This window comes from Nanorana parkeri, unplaced genomic scaffold, assembly GCF_000935625.1.
Source record: "Nanorana parkeri isolate BGI_ZX_2015 unplaced genomic scaffold, ASM93562v1 scaffold832, whole genome shotgun sequence".
Taxonomy (NCBI): Eukaryota; Metazoa; Chordata; class Amphibia; order Anura; family Dicroglossidae; genus Nanorana; species Nanorana parkeri.
The window spans coordinates 712,501-726,343 of NW_017307100.1; the positions used below are offsets into that span (position 1 = coordinate 712,501).

General features: G+C 41.5%; 1 protein-coding gene across 1 annotated transcript in view; it reads left to right on the top strand.

Annotated features, from left to right (window-relative positions):
* LOC108794296 (cytochrome P450 2D17-like) overlaps nt 1-2,456 on the top strand; it is a 52,265-nt gene extending 49,809 nt beyond the window's left edge. Inside the window, exons 8-9 of the mRNA XM_018565310.1 lie at nt 1,034-1,175; nt 2,245-2,456. Of these exons, the coding sequence (XP_018420812.1) occupies nt 1,034-1,175; nt 2,245-2,426 (324 nt within the window). The 3' untranslated portion in view covers nt 2,427-2,456. The remainder of the gene's footprint in view (nt 1-1,033; nt 1,176-2,244) is intronic.
* Nucleotides 2,457-13,843: the final 11,387 nt, after the last annotated feature.

Consider the following 13,843-nt stretch of genomic DNA (forward strand, 5'->3'; position numbering starts at 1 on the left):
CCCCCCCCCCCGCCCCACACATGCTGTATAAATGTATTGCTGGGATTTGTTGTATTCCTCTATAGCTGATGGTATATTGTGCTGTATATGTGCCATCAGCTATAGAGGACCACAAATAATCCCAGCAATACATTATACACTGTATGTATAATGTATTGCTGGGATTTGTTGCATTCCTCTATAGCTGGTAATATTCTGCACTGCGCTGTATAATGTATTATTGCTGGGACTGACATGATTGGCTCAGTGTTCTCTGTACAGCACTGCGGTATATGTTAGAGCTATATACATGTATAATCATAGTGTGTGATTGTCGGGGGACATTAGAGTGTAAGCTCCTCTGTACAGAGACTGATGTGCCTGGCTCAGTGTCCTCTGTACAGCACTGTATATATGTCAGTATATATATGTCAGTGGTATATATATAAAAAGAACAGTGTGACTGGCTCAGTTTTGCAGCGGTGCGGGGAGGTGACCACGCGGTGCGGGGGGCCCCGACCTAACGCCGTGTAAGGGGCCCCGAAATTTCTGAAGGCTGCCCTGATTAAGCTAGCCATAGTCCAGTAGATTTCCAAACAAAATATCTTTTTTTCCCACCCGATAGTGCCATCAGACACTTGACAAATGTGAAACAAAATTTCTTTTTATTTTAACATTCGATTTTGGAATTATTTTAGTTTTCTGAACAAAAACCACATTCACTGTTAGAAATTCGTTTGTTCGAGGAACATTTTCCATCCTGCTTCTTTGACTTTTTTTGTCACTATGATTGAAATCAATTGATTTGCCACCATCAACTAACAGAAAGTCGAAAGAAAGTTATTTTGAAAATCTAAGGAGTGTATGGCCAGCTTTAACCTTGAAAATGCCAAGAATTTTGAAACTTTACATTGGGTGTGTGAAAACTTCCTGCCAATTGAACCCGAGCACATTTGCTCATTCCGAGCTGTAGACATTTGGTCATGTGTGCACCTGTAGCAGATTACGTGAAATGATGAATCCAAATTTGCTTATTTTGCTATTTTTGTTGAAGGGAACTACAATCTTCACCAACATATCCTCTGTGCTGAAAGATGAGCAGGTTTGGGAGAAGCCTTATCAGTTTTATCCAAAGCATTTCCTTGATGAGAATGGCAAGTTTGCAAAGCAAGAGGCCTTCATTCCATTTTCAGCAGGTATATATTAAAAAGGGCAACATACACAATGTTTTTTTCTTTTCTGCTGCTGTTACAAAGCTAACATATCTGCTGATTCTGTATGAACCAGTAACAGTATGTACACTAAATCATAAAATAATTACCGTGTGCAATGTTAATGTTTGTGGCTCTCAATATCTCAATTTACTGACCTCATTTAGGCGGAAATGGTAGGGGAACCTGCTTAGATCCAGGGATGCCAGTAACGCACAAGTGTTAGCAGTCTACTAACTGTGCTATAACACAATTCATGATGCATTACTGGAAAGACTGGATTTTGCACCTGCCTGTTACACCATATAACATACATAGTAACATAGTATGTAAGGTTGAATAAAGACCAAGGTCCATACAGTTCAACCTATGTACAGGTGAAACTCGAATAATTTGAGTATCGTGCAAAAGTAATTGCAGTAAGTGCTGCAAAAGGGGCCCAAACCAAGTACTGAGTACATATGCATGCTTGTACTTTTCAGAGGTCCGATATTGTTCTATGTACAATCCTTGTTTTATTGATTGCATGTAATAATCTACTTTTTTGAGGTTGTGGATTTGGGGTTCTTGGGGTTTTCATGAGCTGTAAGCCATAATCATCACAATTATGACAAATCACGGCTTGAATTATCTTGCTTTGCATGTAATGAGTTTATCTCATATATTAGTTTCACCTTTTAAGTTGCATTAGTGAAATAAATGAACTTTGCACGATATTCTAATTATTCGAGTTTCACCTGTATGTGAGTGTGTGTGTGTGTATTTATTTGGCTCTACAACTTCCCATATCCCTGTAGATTCTGCGAAAGAAGAACCCAGTTGTTTCTTGAATTTATCAATGCTACCATGTTACTGTATATGTTTTAAAGGCTTTCTGAGGAATAGTGTTGCAGAAGAGGATCCACAAAATAGGAAGGGCGGCATACCCCTTACAACCTCTTGTGGGCTTTTTTGTGGTCTTTTAAAAAGCTTTTTCTTTTTTTTTTAATGTAAATATGGTGTTAAAGAAGTTGTGACCAACATTTTCACAGTAATAATGTGCCTTTTCTTGTAGGTCGACGGGCTTGTCTGGGAGAACAGCTAGCCAGAATGGAACTTTTTCTATTCTTCACAACTCTCCTACAGCAATTTACTTTTGAGATACCAAATAATCAGCCTCGCCCAAGAGATGATCCCACCTATGCATTTTTGCACTATCCACACCCCTACAAGATCTGTGCTGTATCCAGAGTATAATATACTGGGCTGTAAAATGAGTCACAATCATTGTACCTTAGCACTTAACTCCCACTTAACAAGCAACCACAGTCATGGGCAAAAATATTGTCATCCCTGCATATCTGTCAAATAAAAATGTTGCAATTGCAAATGTTTGGGCATTCTCGTGTTTATTTCTTTTGTTTGTATTGGTATGAAACAAAAAAGTGGAGAGAAAAAAAAAGCCAAATCTGACACATTCCACGCAAAACTCCAAAAATGGACTGGACAAAATTATTGGCACCCTCAATTAATATTTGGGTTTCTCACCTGGGGTGCTCGCGTGGGCCTCTGGCGCTCAAAGGGTCTCCAAGTCGTATTAAGTTTTTAAAGATGGCCGCCGCAGTAGCAGCGGGCATCTTTAAATCTGGCAAGTGGTTGGATAGGTTGGACTTGATGGACTAATGTATTTATTCAACCTCAAATACTATGTAACTATGGAAGTGCCCTGATCCCATTTATTTTTTGCCAAACTGGCAATATATTAGATGAAAATCATTCCGTGGTGGTGCAGTGGAGGATCAGTGTGATCTGCATCTCTTGCTGATGCAGATCATACTGATCGCTCCCTTGTGTTGCTGTTGCTCACAGGCAGGAGCGATTAGTATGATCTGAATCAGCCAGGGTTGCAGATCACACTGATTATCCACTGGATCACCAGGCATAAGCCCCCAGTGCCCCACTGGACCCCAGGGATGCAACCCCTCACTGCAAAAAAGGTAAGCAGGAGAGGAGGCAATTTTTAATTAATAGTTTTTATTGTTAATAGTTGCGTGTGTGTGTGTGTGTGTGTGATTTAATGCGTGTATGATTTGTGTGTTTAATTACGTGCGTGATGTGTGTGTGTTTTAATGAGTGTGTGATGTGAGTGTTTTTTAATGTGTGTGTTTTTTAATGAGTGTGTGATGTGTGTGTTTTAATAAGTGTATTATGTGTGTGTGTTTTAATGTGTGTTTTTTTAAATGAGTGTGTGATGTGTGTGTTGTAATGAGTGTGTAATGTGTGTGTTTTTTAATGAGTGTGTAATATGTGTCTGATGTATGAATGTTTTAATGTGTGATGTGTTTGTGTTTTTTAATGTGTGTTTTAATGAGTGTATGATGTGTGTGTGTTTTTTAATGAGTGTATAATATGTGTCTGATGTGTGTGTTTTAATGAGTGTGTGATGTGTTTGTGTTTTTTAATGTGTGTTTTAATGAGTGTGTGATATGTGTGTTTTTTAATGTGTGGTTTTTTTAATGAGTGTGTGATGTATGTTTTAATGCGTGTTTTCATGCCTGTGCGCTTTTTTAATGAGTGTATTATGTGTGTTTTTTTTAATGTGTGTTTTTTTAAATGAGTGTGTGATGTGTGTGTTGTAATGAGTGCGTAATGTGTGTGTGTTTTTTAATGAGTGTGTAATATGTGTCTGATGTGTGTGTTTTAATGAGTGTGTGATGTGTTTGTGTTTTTTAATGTGTGTTTTAATCAGGGGTGTATCTACTGCAAGGCAAACTAGGCATTTGCCTAGGGCAGCACTTTCCAGGGGGGCGCCAAAAAATGCTGCCACCAAACAAGTTAGGTAAGAGAAAAATAAATAAATTATAATGTAAATTATTCATAAATTACTGCCAGTACTCCTGGACCTGGTGCTTCTTTGACTGGGGGACCAACGTGTCCACCTATGCAGCCTACTCCAACATATATGCCAGCGGCAGCTCCTTCCTCTACCTGGTCAACATGCTGTGCAATGTATTGGTGTGTGTGTCTTTCATCCGGATGCACTGGCAGTTCATGCGCCGGACCTCCCTGGGAAACCGGCACCCAAATCTCTGACTTCAGGCAGCGGAGGAGCTTACCCCAGGGCTGAGATCCATAGTATTTGAGGTTGAATAAAGACATTAGTCCATCAAGTCCAACCTATTAGGATCTCATTCTAGGAGTACCCGTACCCCTGTATATTACGGTCCCTTAAGAAATCGTCCAAAAGTTTCTTGAACAATTCCACATTATTTGCTGAAATCACCGCCTGTGGCAGTGAGTTCCAGACCCTAACTGATCTTACTGTGAAGAACCCCTTTCGCCCCTTGTGCTGGAATTTTTTTTCCACCAATTTTAGGTGATGGCCTCTAGTTTTTGTAACGGAGTTAATTTTAAACAGTTTATCGCTAATGTTGCTACCACCATTAAACATTTTGTACATGGAAATCATATCCCCCCTTAATCTCCTCACCTCTAATGTGAACATGTTTAAATTTAGTAGCCTCGTCTCGTAGCTCTGGTCCTCCATACCCCTAATTAGTTTGGTTGCCCTTCGCTGGACTTTTTCCAACTCAAGGACATCTTTTCTTAGTACTGGTGACCAGAACTGGACCGCGTACTCCAGATGAGGTCGAACCAATGATCTATAAAGTGGCAAAATTATAGACTTGTCCCTGCAATACATCCCCTTTTTAATACAGGACAAGACCCTGCTAGCTTTGTTTACAGCAGCCTGGCACTGCAAACTACCTTTCAGTTTGTGGTCTACAATGACCCCCAAATCCTTCTCCATTTCTGACTTCCCCAGCGGCATACCCATAATTGTATAACCCATTTGTTTATTTTTAATTCCAAAGTGCATTACTTTGCATTTATCGACATTAAACCTCATCTGCCACATTAATGCCCACTCCCCTATTTTATCCAGGTCCTCCTGTAATGTTATAGTGTCTAAGTCCGTGTCTATTACCCTCCCTATTTTGGTGTCATCCGCAAACACGGAAATATCGCTGTTAACACCCTCCCCGATGTCATTAATAAATAAGTTGAACAATATGGGACCCAGCACAGAACCCTGAGGCACACCGCTCATTACACTAGCCCAGTCTGAAAAGGTGCCATTTACAGATACCCTCTGGACACGTTCCCGTAGCCAGTTCTCTATCCACGTACACACCACCTCATCTATGCCCATAGCCCTCAGCTTGTGTAGCAAGCGTTTGTGTGGTACCGTATCAAAAGCCTTTGAGAAATCCAGATATACCACATCCACCGGCTTACCTCCGTCCATATCTCTACTTACCCCCTCATAAAAAGTTAGCAAGTTAGTTAGGCAGGAACGGTCTTTCCTGAACCCGTGCTGATTGTCATTAACTATCCCGTTTTCCTGAACAAATTCTACCAGATAATCCTTTATTATGCCCTCTAGCATTTTACAAACTACCGATGTTAGACTGACCGGCCTATAGTTCCCAGGTTGGCACCTAGCCCCCTTTTTGAATATTGGGACTACCGTAGCCCTCCGCCAATCACTGGGGATCCTACCAGTCATTAAGGAGTCCTTAAAAATGAGGATTAATGGTCTAGTTATAACCTGGCTTAATTCCTTAAGTACCTTGGGGTGCAGGTTATCCGGACCCACTGCTTTGTTTGCATTGAGCATTTTAAGTCTTTGTTGTATCCCGGTTTCTGTCAACCACTGGGGTATATTTTGAGTTAAACTGGGAGTTTTATCATGTGTGTCAAACCCGTTTCCCTCCCGAGTGTATACTGAGGAGAAAAAAGCGTTCAGCGCCTCGGCCCTCTCCTTGTCGTTTGTGACTAGCTTCCCGCTTCCATCCTTTATTGGGCCTATCTGCTCCTTTCTCACCTTTTTACTGTTAATATATTGGTAAAATTTTTTGGGGTTCTTTTTACTATCTGCGGCGATATGCTTTTCGCACTCAGTTTTAGCTGCCCGGATTTCTAGTTTGCATTTTTTGTTACATTTTTTGTAGTTAAGGAACGCCAATGCCGTCCCTTCCGTCTTATATTTTATAAATGTCGCTCTCTTGTCCTTGACGTGTTGTTTTACAGTTTTATTAAACCATATTGGTTTAGTCTTTGATCTTTTATTTTTGCTCCCTAAAGGTATACACTTTGAAGTAGCAGTATGTACTGTGTTTTTAAAACAATCCCACATCTGGTCTGTGTTTAGGTTTTGAAATAAGTTTTCCCATTTTATTTCCCCCACTAGGTTGCGCAGCTTCTCAAAGTTGGCCCTTCTGAAGTTTAGGGTTCTAGTCCTTCCAGTACACTTCCCTTTTCTGTGTTCAATATTAAAAGTAATCACATTGTGATCACTATTACCCAATGACTCCCCAATTACAATATCCTCGATTAACTCTGCATTATTAGTGACAATTAGATCTAAGATGGCATTTTTTCTGGTAGGAGTCTCCACCATCTGGTCCATGAAGTTGTCGCGCAACATGTTTAGAAATCGCCCCGCCTTTGCCGAACCCGAAGTTCCATTGGCCCAATTTATGTCTGGGTAATTGAAGTCACCCATCACGACTACATTGCCCTCTCTCCCAGCTATTCCTATCTGTGAGTGAAGATTGACTTCTCCCTCTTCCCCTATATTTGGAGGTTTATAGCAAATACCCACGAGAAGTTTACGGCTAGCGTCCGTCATATCTAGCTCCAGCCATAGAGTTTCCACGTCTTCCCCATTATTTGACGTGATATCGTCCCTTATATGCACATATAGATTATTTTTTACGTAAATGCAAACACCCCCCCCTCTTCTCCCACCTCTGTCCCTCCTAAACAGGTTATACCCCTCTATATTAGTAGCCCAGTCATGTTGTTTTTAATGAGTGTGTGATGTGTGTGTTGTAATGAGTGTGTAATGTGTGTGTGTTTTTTAATGAGTGTGTAATATGTGTCTGATGTATGAATGTTTCAATGTGTGTGATGTGTTTGTGTTTTTGTGAATGATGTGTGTGTTTTTTAATGTGTGTTTTTGTGTGTGTGTTTTTAATGAGTGTGTGATGTGTGTGTTTTTTAATGTGTGTTTTTTTTAATGAGTGTGTGATGTATGTTTTAATGCGTGTGTTTTCATGCGTGTGTGCTTTTTTAATGAGTGTGAGATGTGTGTGTTTTTTTTATGTGTGTGATATGTGTGTTATAATGTGTGTTTTAATGCATGTGATGTGTGTGTTTTAATGCGCATGTGATGTGTGTGTTTTTGTTTGCGCATGTGATGTGTGTGTTTTAATGCGTGTGATGTGTGTGTGTGTTTTTTTTTTGTATTATTTACAGGACTATTCACAAAAGGGTGAAGAGTTTGGAGAAGGCAGGAGAAGTGAACAATCTAGGTCAAAATAGCCGATTTGGAAAAATTCTCCAATTCAGCTCACTTTCCAGTTCAGCTATGTTGTCCTAGATTGTTCACTTCTCCGGCCTTCTCCAAACTCTTCACCCTTTTGTGAATTACCCTGTAAATTTTTATTAGACAATTTTTACATTCCAATACATTCAAAACATACAGGTCAAGTACTGTAGGTGTAGAACCGTTTGCTGAAGGGAATGACAGCGATGTATATCACAGCAGTATGACCCTGAGATATACATGAGTACAACATGGGCAGGATGATCAACATTACGGCATGTCAGGCGGGTTGGGAGACAACAACAGTGATCAACACACCACCCCAGCATATAGTAGCATCCTTTACAAAGCAATGAGGGTATGGGAAGTTGTACTCATAATGCGTATGAAAATAAAAAGAAAATAACAAAAGAGAAAGAAAACGGAAAAAAAAACAATAAAAAAAGACGAGATAAAAGGTAGGAAAAAAAGTAAGAGAATAGGACATGAGCAGGAAAAGCCAGGATAGGAAAAGAGACCAATGGCAAAGCACCATTGGTCCAAGCTGTCCAATCAAACAAAAGAAAGAAAAAAACACTGAGGCCATCGATCTCGATGCCTCAGCAGGGACTCACCAGTGATGAGCAAGTGAGGGACAGGAAGGCTCCTCCCTGTCTCCTCCCTTCATTCTCCCCACACAGCTTGGTTGCCAAGCCGGGGGTGGGGATTCAGCAGGATGGAGGTGGAGCTTTGGCTGGATGGGGGCTGAGCTTCGGCGGGATGGGGGGTGCCTCACCCAGCACAGAAGGCACGTCACTGGTATCTAGGGATGATGGCTCTGGCTGCAGTTAGGAAGAATCGTAGTAGGTCGTTTTTGATAGAGGAGAAGGAACCGGCTAGTATCGATAGGAGAGCCACTTGGAGAGTCTGGGATGGAGAAGAGGAAGTGACTTTTTCATATGTATGAAAGACTGAGTCCCAAAAGGGACATAGTTTGGGGCAGTCCCACCAAATATGAAGCATGGTACCTATGTCAGAGAGACAGCGCCAGCATGTGTTTGGTACCGCAGGGAAAAATTTGTGAAGGATTGTCGGACACTGGTACCATCTGGTCAAAATGTTGAAGTTACGCTCCCGGGCTGCTTTAGCAACAGAAATGGTGTACGTCAATGAGTAAGCTTTGTGCTTATCATTCTCTGAGAAGTTGCAATTGAGTTTCTTTTTCCCATGCATGCACATATGGTGGGGTCCCGGAATGTTTTAGGGAGATAAGAAGTCCGTATAGCGTGGAAATCAGGTGAGAAGCGGCTGTAAAAAGAAGACATACATTCTCAAGTGCTGTAGGAGGTCTGTGGAGCGCAGCCTTCTTTCACAAAGACAAGTAAAAGTAATGGAGTTGGAAGTACAAGAGCCAATCACCCGGGGAGTGAGCAGAATCTTCCCTAAGTGAGGCCAGTGGTTTCCGTCCATCTGGGAAGAGGGCTGAGGAAATGTAGGAAGGCCGTGCAGGGGACCATTGAAGGAAGGAAGAGGTGAGGCAACCTGGAGGAAAATCCGGGTTATGTAGGATTGGGGTCATTGGGCCATCATAGGTGGAAATGTGCCAAAATGGTACTGATCCGTCCCATACATGTAATAAGGAGGAAACCCCGAATGGAAGGGGGAGATGTCGGGGGCGAGAAGGAGGGGCAATCCAGCAAAGGGAGAACACTGGGTTAGGGAGAAGTAGGGACTCCAGGCGCACCCAGTCTTATGTCTTATGTGACGAGTTATGTGACGAGTCTAATAGCCTAGTCAGATGTGTGGCCTGATAATATTGCAATATATCAGGGAGAGTGACTCCCCCCATATGTTTAGGGAAGGCTAAAACCTGAAATCCAATTTGTGGTCTATGTCCCTGCCGGATATATTTAAGAAGGCCGGATTTAAGAGTGCGGAAGAAGGACTGGGGTAGCGTCAATGGAACAGTTTGAAATAAGTAGAGCAATCTAAGTAAGATGTCCATCTTGAAGAGCGCCATGCGACCGAACCATGAGTGGGATTTTGTGTTTCAGATTTTGAATTTTTGAGTAATCAATGTCAATAAAGGCTGATTGTTCAGGTCGTAGAGGCGATTCAAATGGGATGGGAGCAAAATACCCAGATATTTTAATGCCGTAGGCCGCCAAAGAAATGAGTGAGAGGTCTGTAAAGCGGTGACTTCTGAGGGGTCTAAAGTAATATTCAGTACCTCAGTCTTATGTGTGTTAACTTTAAAATTACTAAGGCGATCAAACGTTTCAAAAAGCTGTGACAGAGCAGGGAAGGCCGAAGATGGACAGCAGGAGATCGTCTCCAAAAAGGCCTAATTTATATTCTTTACCGGATACTGGCACACCTTGGATAGAAGGGTTATTTCTTATAGTCACTGCCAGGTGTTCCATAGTTAATATGTAGAGGTATGGCGATAACGGGCAGCCCTAGCGTGTGCCGTTTCGAGTCTTGATGGGGTCGTAAAATATTCCATTAACTTTGACAAGTGTCGTTAGGCAGTCATATAGGGCCATAACATTGGACAAAAACAAAGATTGGATACCTATTTGGTTTAAGGTCTTGAACAAGAAAGGCCAACTAAGACAATCGAAGGCTTTCTCAGCGTCTACCGATAGGAGGCACAAGGGGAAGTTCCTACTCTTCGCCCAAGACATAAACATTAAAGTCTTGATCGTGTTGTCTTTGGCCTCTCTATGTGGGACAATGAAGTGTGTGTGTTTTAATGCTTGTGTGATGTGTGTTTTTTTTAATGAGTGTGTGATATGTGCGTGTGTTTCATTACTTGTGTAATGGGTGTGTTTTATTGAGTGTATAAATGTTTCAATATGTGTGTTTCCCTATTTTGCCTAACACAGTGATGCTGAACGTTTTTTAAACCCCGCCGCCCAGACTGCAATGCAATACTAAACTTACATTCAGTGTTGGCACTTTGAGATAAATAAATTGATTTTGCGTTGCAGTTTGGGCACTCGGGTTCAAAAACGTTCACCATCACTGTTCTAGAATAACAAACCTAGTATCCATCTGCCTAAGTGAAGCATGTGAAGATGTAAATCCTGACAGTCCTTACCACATCCAGACAATGGAGAGAGATCTCTTTGGGATAAACTGATGCTTTACACAAGGAAGGAACCTACCAGTAGCTGTTCATAAAAGAAACATCTTTCAATTCCAGCAAAAAAAAATAGCAGAAAGAGAAGAGACATAAGAAAATTAAGAAAGCTAAGTGAAACTGCGCAGGTGGGGAGGTTATAGCCACAAAAGGGCTGGCCTTTAGTTTCCTATGTGCCTAGTGTCCATTTCTCCTGAGAGGGCCAGCATAGCCCTAGTTTGCTTATTATCATCAAAGTTGTGACCCTCAATGGATAATATAGAAATTCTTATTTTAAAAAAAAAGGTGGTGTGGAATTGTTCATTGTGGTTTTCGAATTAATTATTACAAAATTGATGTTTAAAGGCCTAGATCATGCATTTGGCATTGTAATAATTAATGTCTGAGATGTTTTATAAAACAGTTTTATCTCTACCGTATTATTTAAATTATGGGAGAAAAAAAGTATGTGAGGGGATGCTCAATGGGGACAGTATGCAGTCTATAATGTCCCCATTGAGCATCCCCTCACATACTTTTTTTTTAACTATAATTTAAATAATAGAGATAAAACTGTTTTATAAAACATCTTGAATTAATTGATGATGATAAAATATGCTGTGGAGGCAGAGGCACACTGCTGTCACACAGAGCAGAGATACCGGTATGTAATGTACAGTATCATACAGTACTGGGGAAGGGGAGTGAAAGAATGGTACTCTGACTAATTAATGATCTTCCTGACCCACCACAGATATCCCCCCTCTGCAAACGACCCCACCTATACCCTTATACGGTACTACCATATGCCCCTGTGGGAGGGAGCTGTTGAGCATCAGCCTGCTGGGAGCTTTAGTCCCAGGAGCCAATGTTAGTGCCTTTTTGGTTAATGGCAAAACAAATGGCAAACGCACTCATCAATTCGTCACCACCTTTACAGCAAGGTGCACTCGAAAGGTGCACCTTGCTGTAAAGCTGGTAACGAATTGATGAGTGTGTTTGCCATTTGTTTTGCTTGACTGATTTGGTGCAGTGACGCATGGGGGGTCTCAGCTGCCGTTGTGATGTGCGGGGTCCCTTGTGCTACCTGTACCTTTAAGGGAGGTTGGGCTTCCTCCTGACAAACCTGCACCCAATTTAATCTTTTGCCCCATGTGCTCCAAGATGGAGACTCTCATAGTTTAGAGTTAGGACCGCACTATATGGAGGTGCGGCTTTCACATTTTCTGCAGAAGACTTGTATCTAAACCTCTGCTTTTAACCTTAGTGGTTAGAAAGGTTTTTTTGCATGCTGGCTGGTAAATGTGCCTGGAAACTTTTTGCTATTTAATTTGGTTAATGGGGGCCTCTTCCTCCTGTCCAGGCCCCCCCAAGTGACTTGTACCGTAGGCATTGTATTATCGTACTTGCTTTAATGGTAGATTTAAACAGAAGTATACCGTATTTTGACCCCCAGACAAGATGAGTGCAACAAGAAAGAGCTATTCTGTCGAGTACAAGAAAAGAATTGTGGATGAATCATGCGGCAAGAATCTTACAGCTTACTGCCAAGAGAAGTTGGTCCGAAAATGGCGAGCAGAAAACATTGGCTGGATAACTTACTTCAGCGATATGAACTCTCTCTAAGACAATCAACAACATTGTTCAAGCTGGAAGATGCTGAAATTGTTAAACGTGCGCTTGCATTCAAGTCTTTTGTTGATAGCATCGACTTTTCTAAATACCAACTCTCCAACATGATTGCTATGGATGAAATTGCAGTGTTTATGGGCCAAGGATCTCAAACAACAATTAATCAGAGGGGTGCCTTGTCAATCTACATTCCTTCCACTGGTTACGAAAGTGCACGTGTTTTTTGGCAATTCGTCTGGATGGAAAGAAAGTCACACCTCTAATCATCGCTAAGGGCAAGAAAGATAAGATTGAATGTGTTTCAGGCATTTATGTTCTTGAAACTGAAAAAGTCTGGTGCACACAAGCAGTTATAAGACAGTGGGTCGATTTAATGCTGCCACTTATTTTGCGAGGTGGTCAAAGAGGTCTGCTAGTCTGGGATTCAGGCAGCACTCACCGTGCTAAAGACATGAAGAACTTTCTTGCAGAGAGAAGAATTGATCAAATAATGATTCCTGCAGGAATGACAGCCTATCTCCAGACTCTTGATATTGCAATAAATGAGCCATTCAAGGACCATTTGCACGTGGAAATCAATGATTTCATTGAAAATAGATTGGAGAGAAATCAGCGTGAAAACTTTGTGAAGCCTGGCCTGCAAGAGGTCGTGACTTGGGTGAAGAATTAATGGGCTAAAATCACTGATACCTGTGTTGCCAATGCACTACAAGCAGGCTACCTGGACAAGAAGTGTTCATTTAAAGAGAGCTCTATTGCCAGACATGAAAGATTGGGGTCAATAGTTCCAAAGGAGCAAGTAAATCGGAGCAAGTCGCAAGAAAATCAAGCGAGAATTCAGGATTTGGAGAGTTATGACGATGTTCCAGAAGAAGATGACATGACTGTATTTGAATAAATGTACAGTATATTTTTGTACATGAATACATGTAGACTGTTGTACATGAATAAATGTTGATTGTTGTACAAGATCTGGCGGGAAATCTGGCCCGGGAAACTCTCACAAGACGCAGGGCTCTGCGTCCGCCTTTGGAAACTCTTAACTAAGCGGGCGTTAGCTATAGATGGGGATTCCCACCCTGTTTAATAGCTCATAAAAATCGGAAAACGGCAATCCTCCGATTTCCAGAAGATTTGCCGCAATTCGGCGAAGCTTTAGCCATTAACCTACCTCAACTACCGGAATGGCAGGTGTTAATAATGGTTATTGATCTCCTCTCTAATACCACTTGGTCATCTGCAAATGGCTCCCTGCAGCAGACCAGTAGGCCAACGTGAATATTCTTGCCCTCTCACTAGCTTTTGGGAAGCAGATAAGGCATTAGTTATTCGGTATTAGATATGCCGTCTCACATATGCCAAGAGTTATATATGTGCTGAGTGTTAATGGGAAAGTAGTTGAGTATAGGCAACAGCCTGTATAGATAGTGTATGGTTTAGAGTTTATGTATATATGTTAACATCTCTGGAGTTTGCTAAACGGGATGTTGTGATTTACTAGTCATTTAGCGGACCGCCGGGCCCCCCGTCATTGTGTGGACGGGG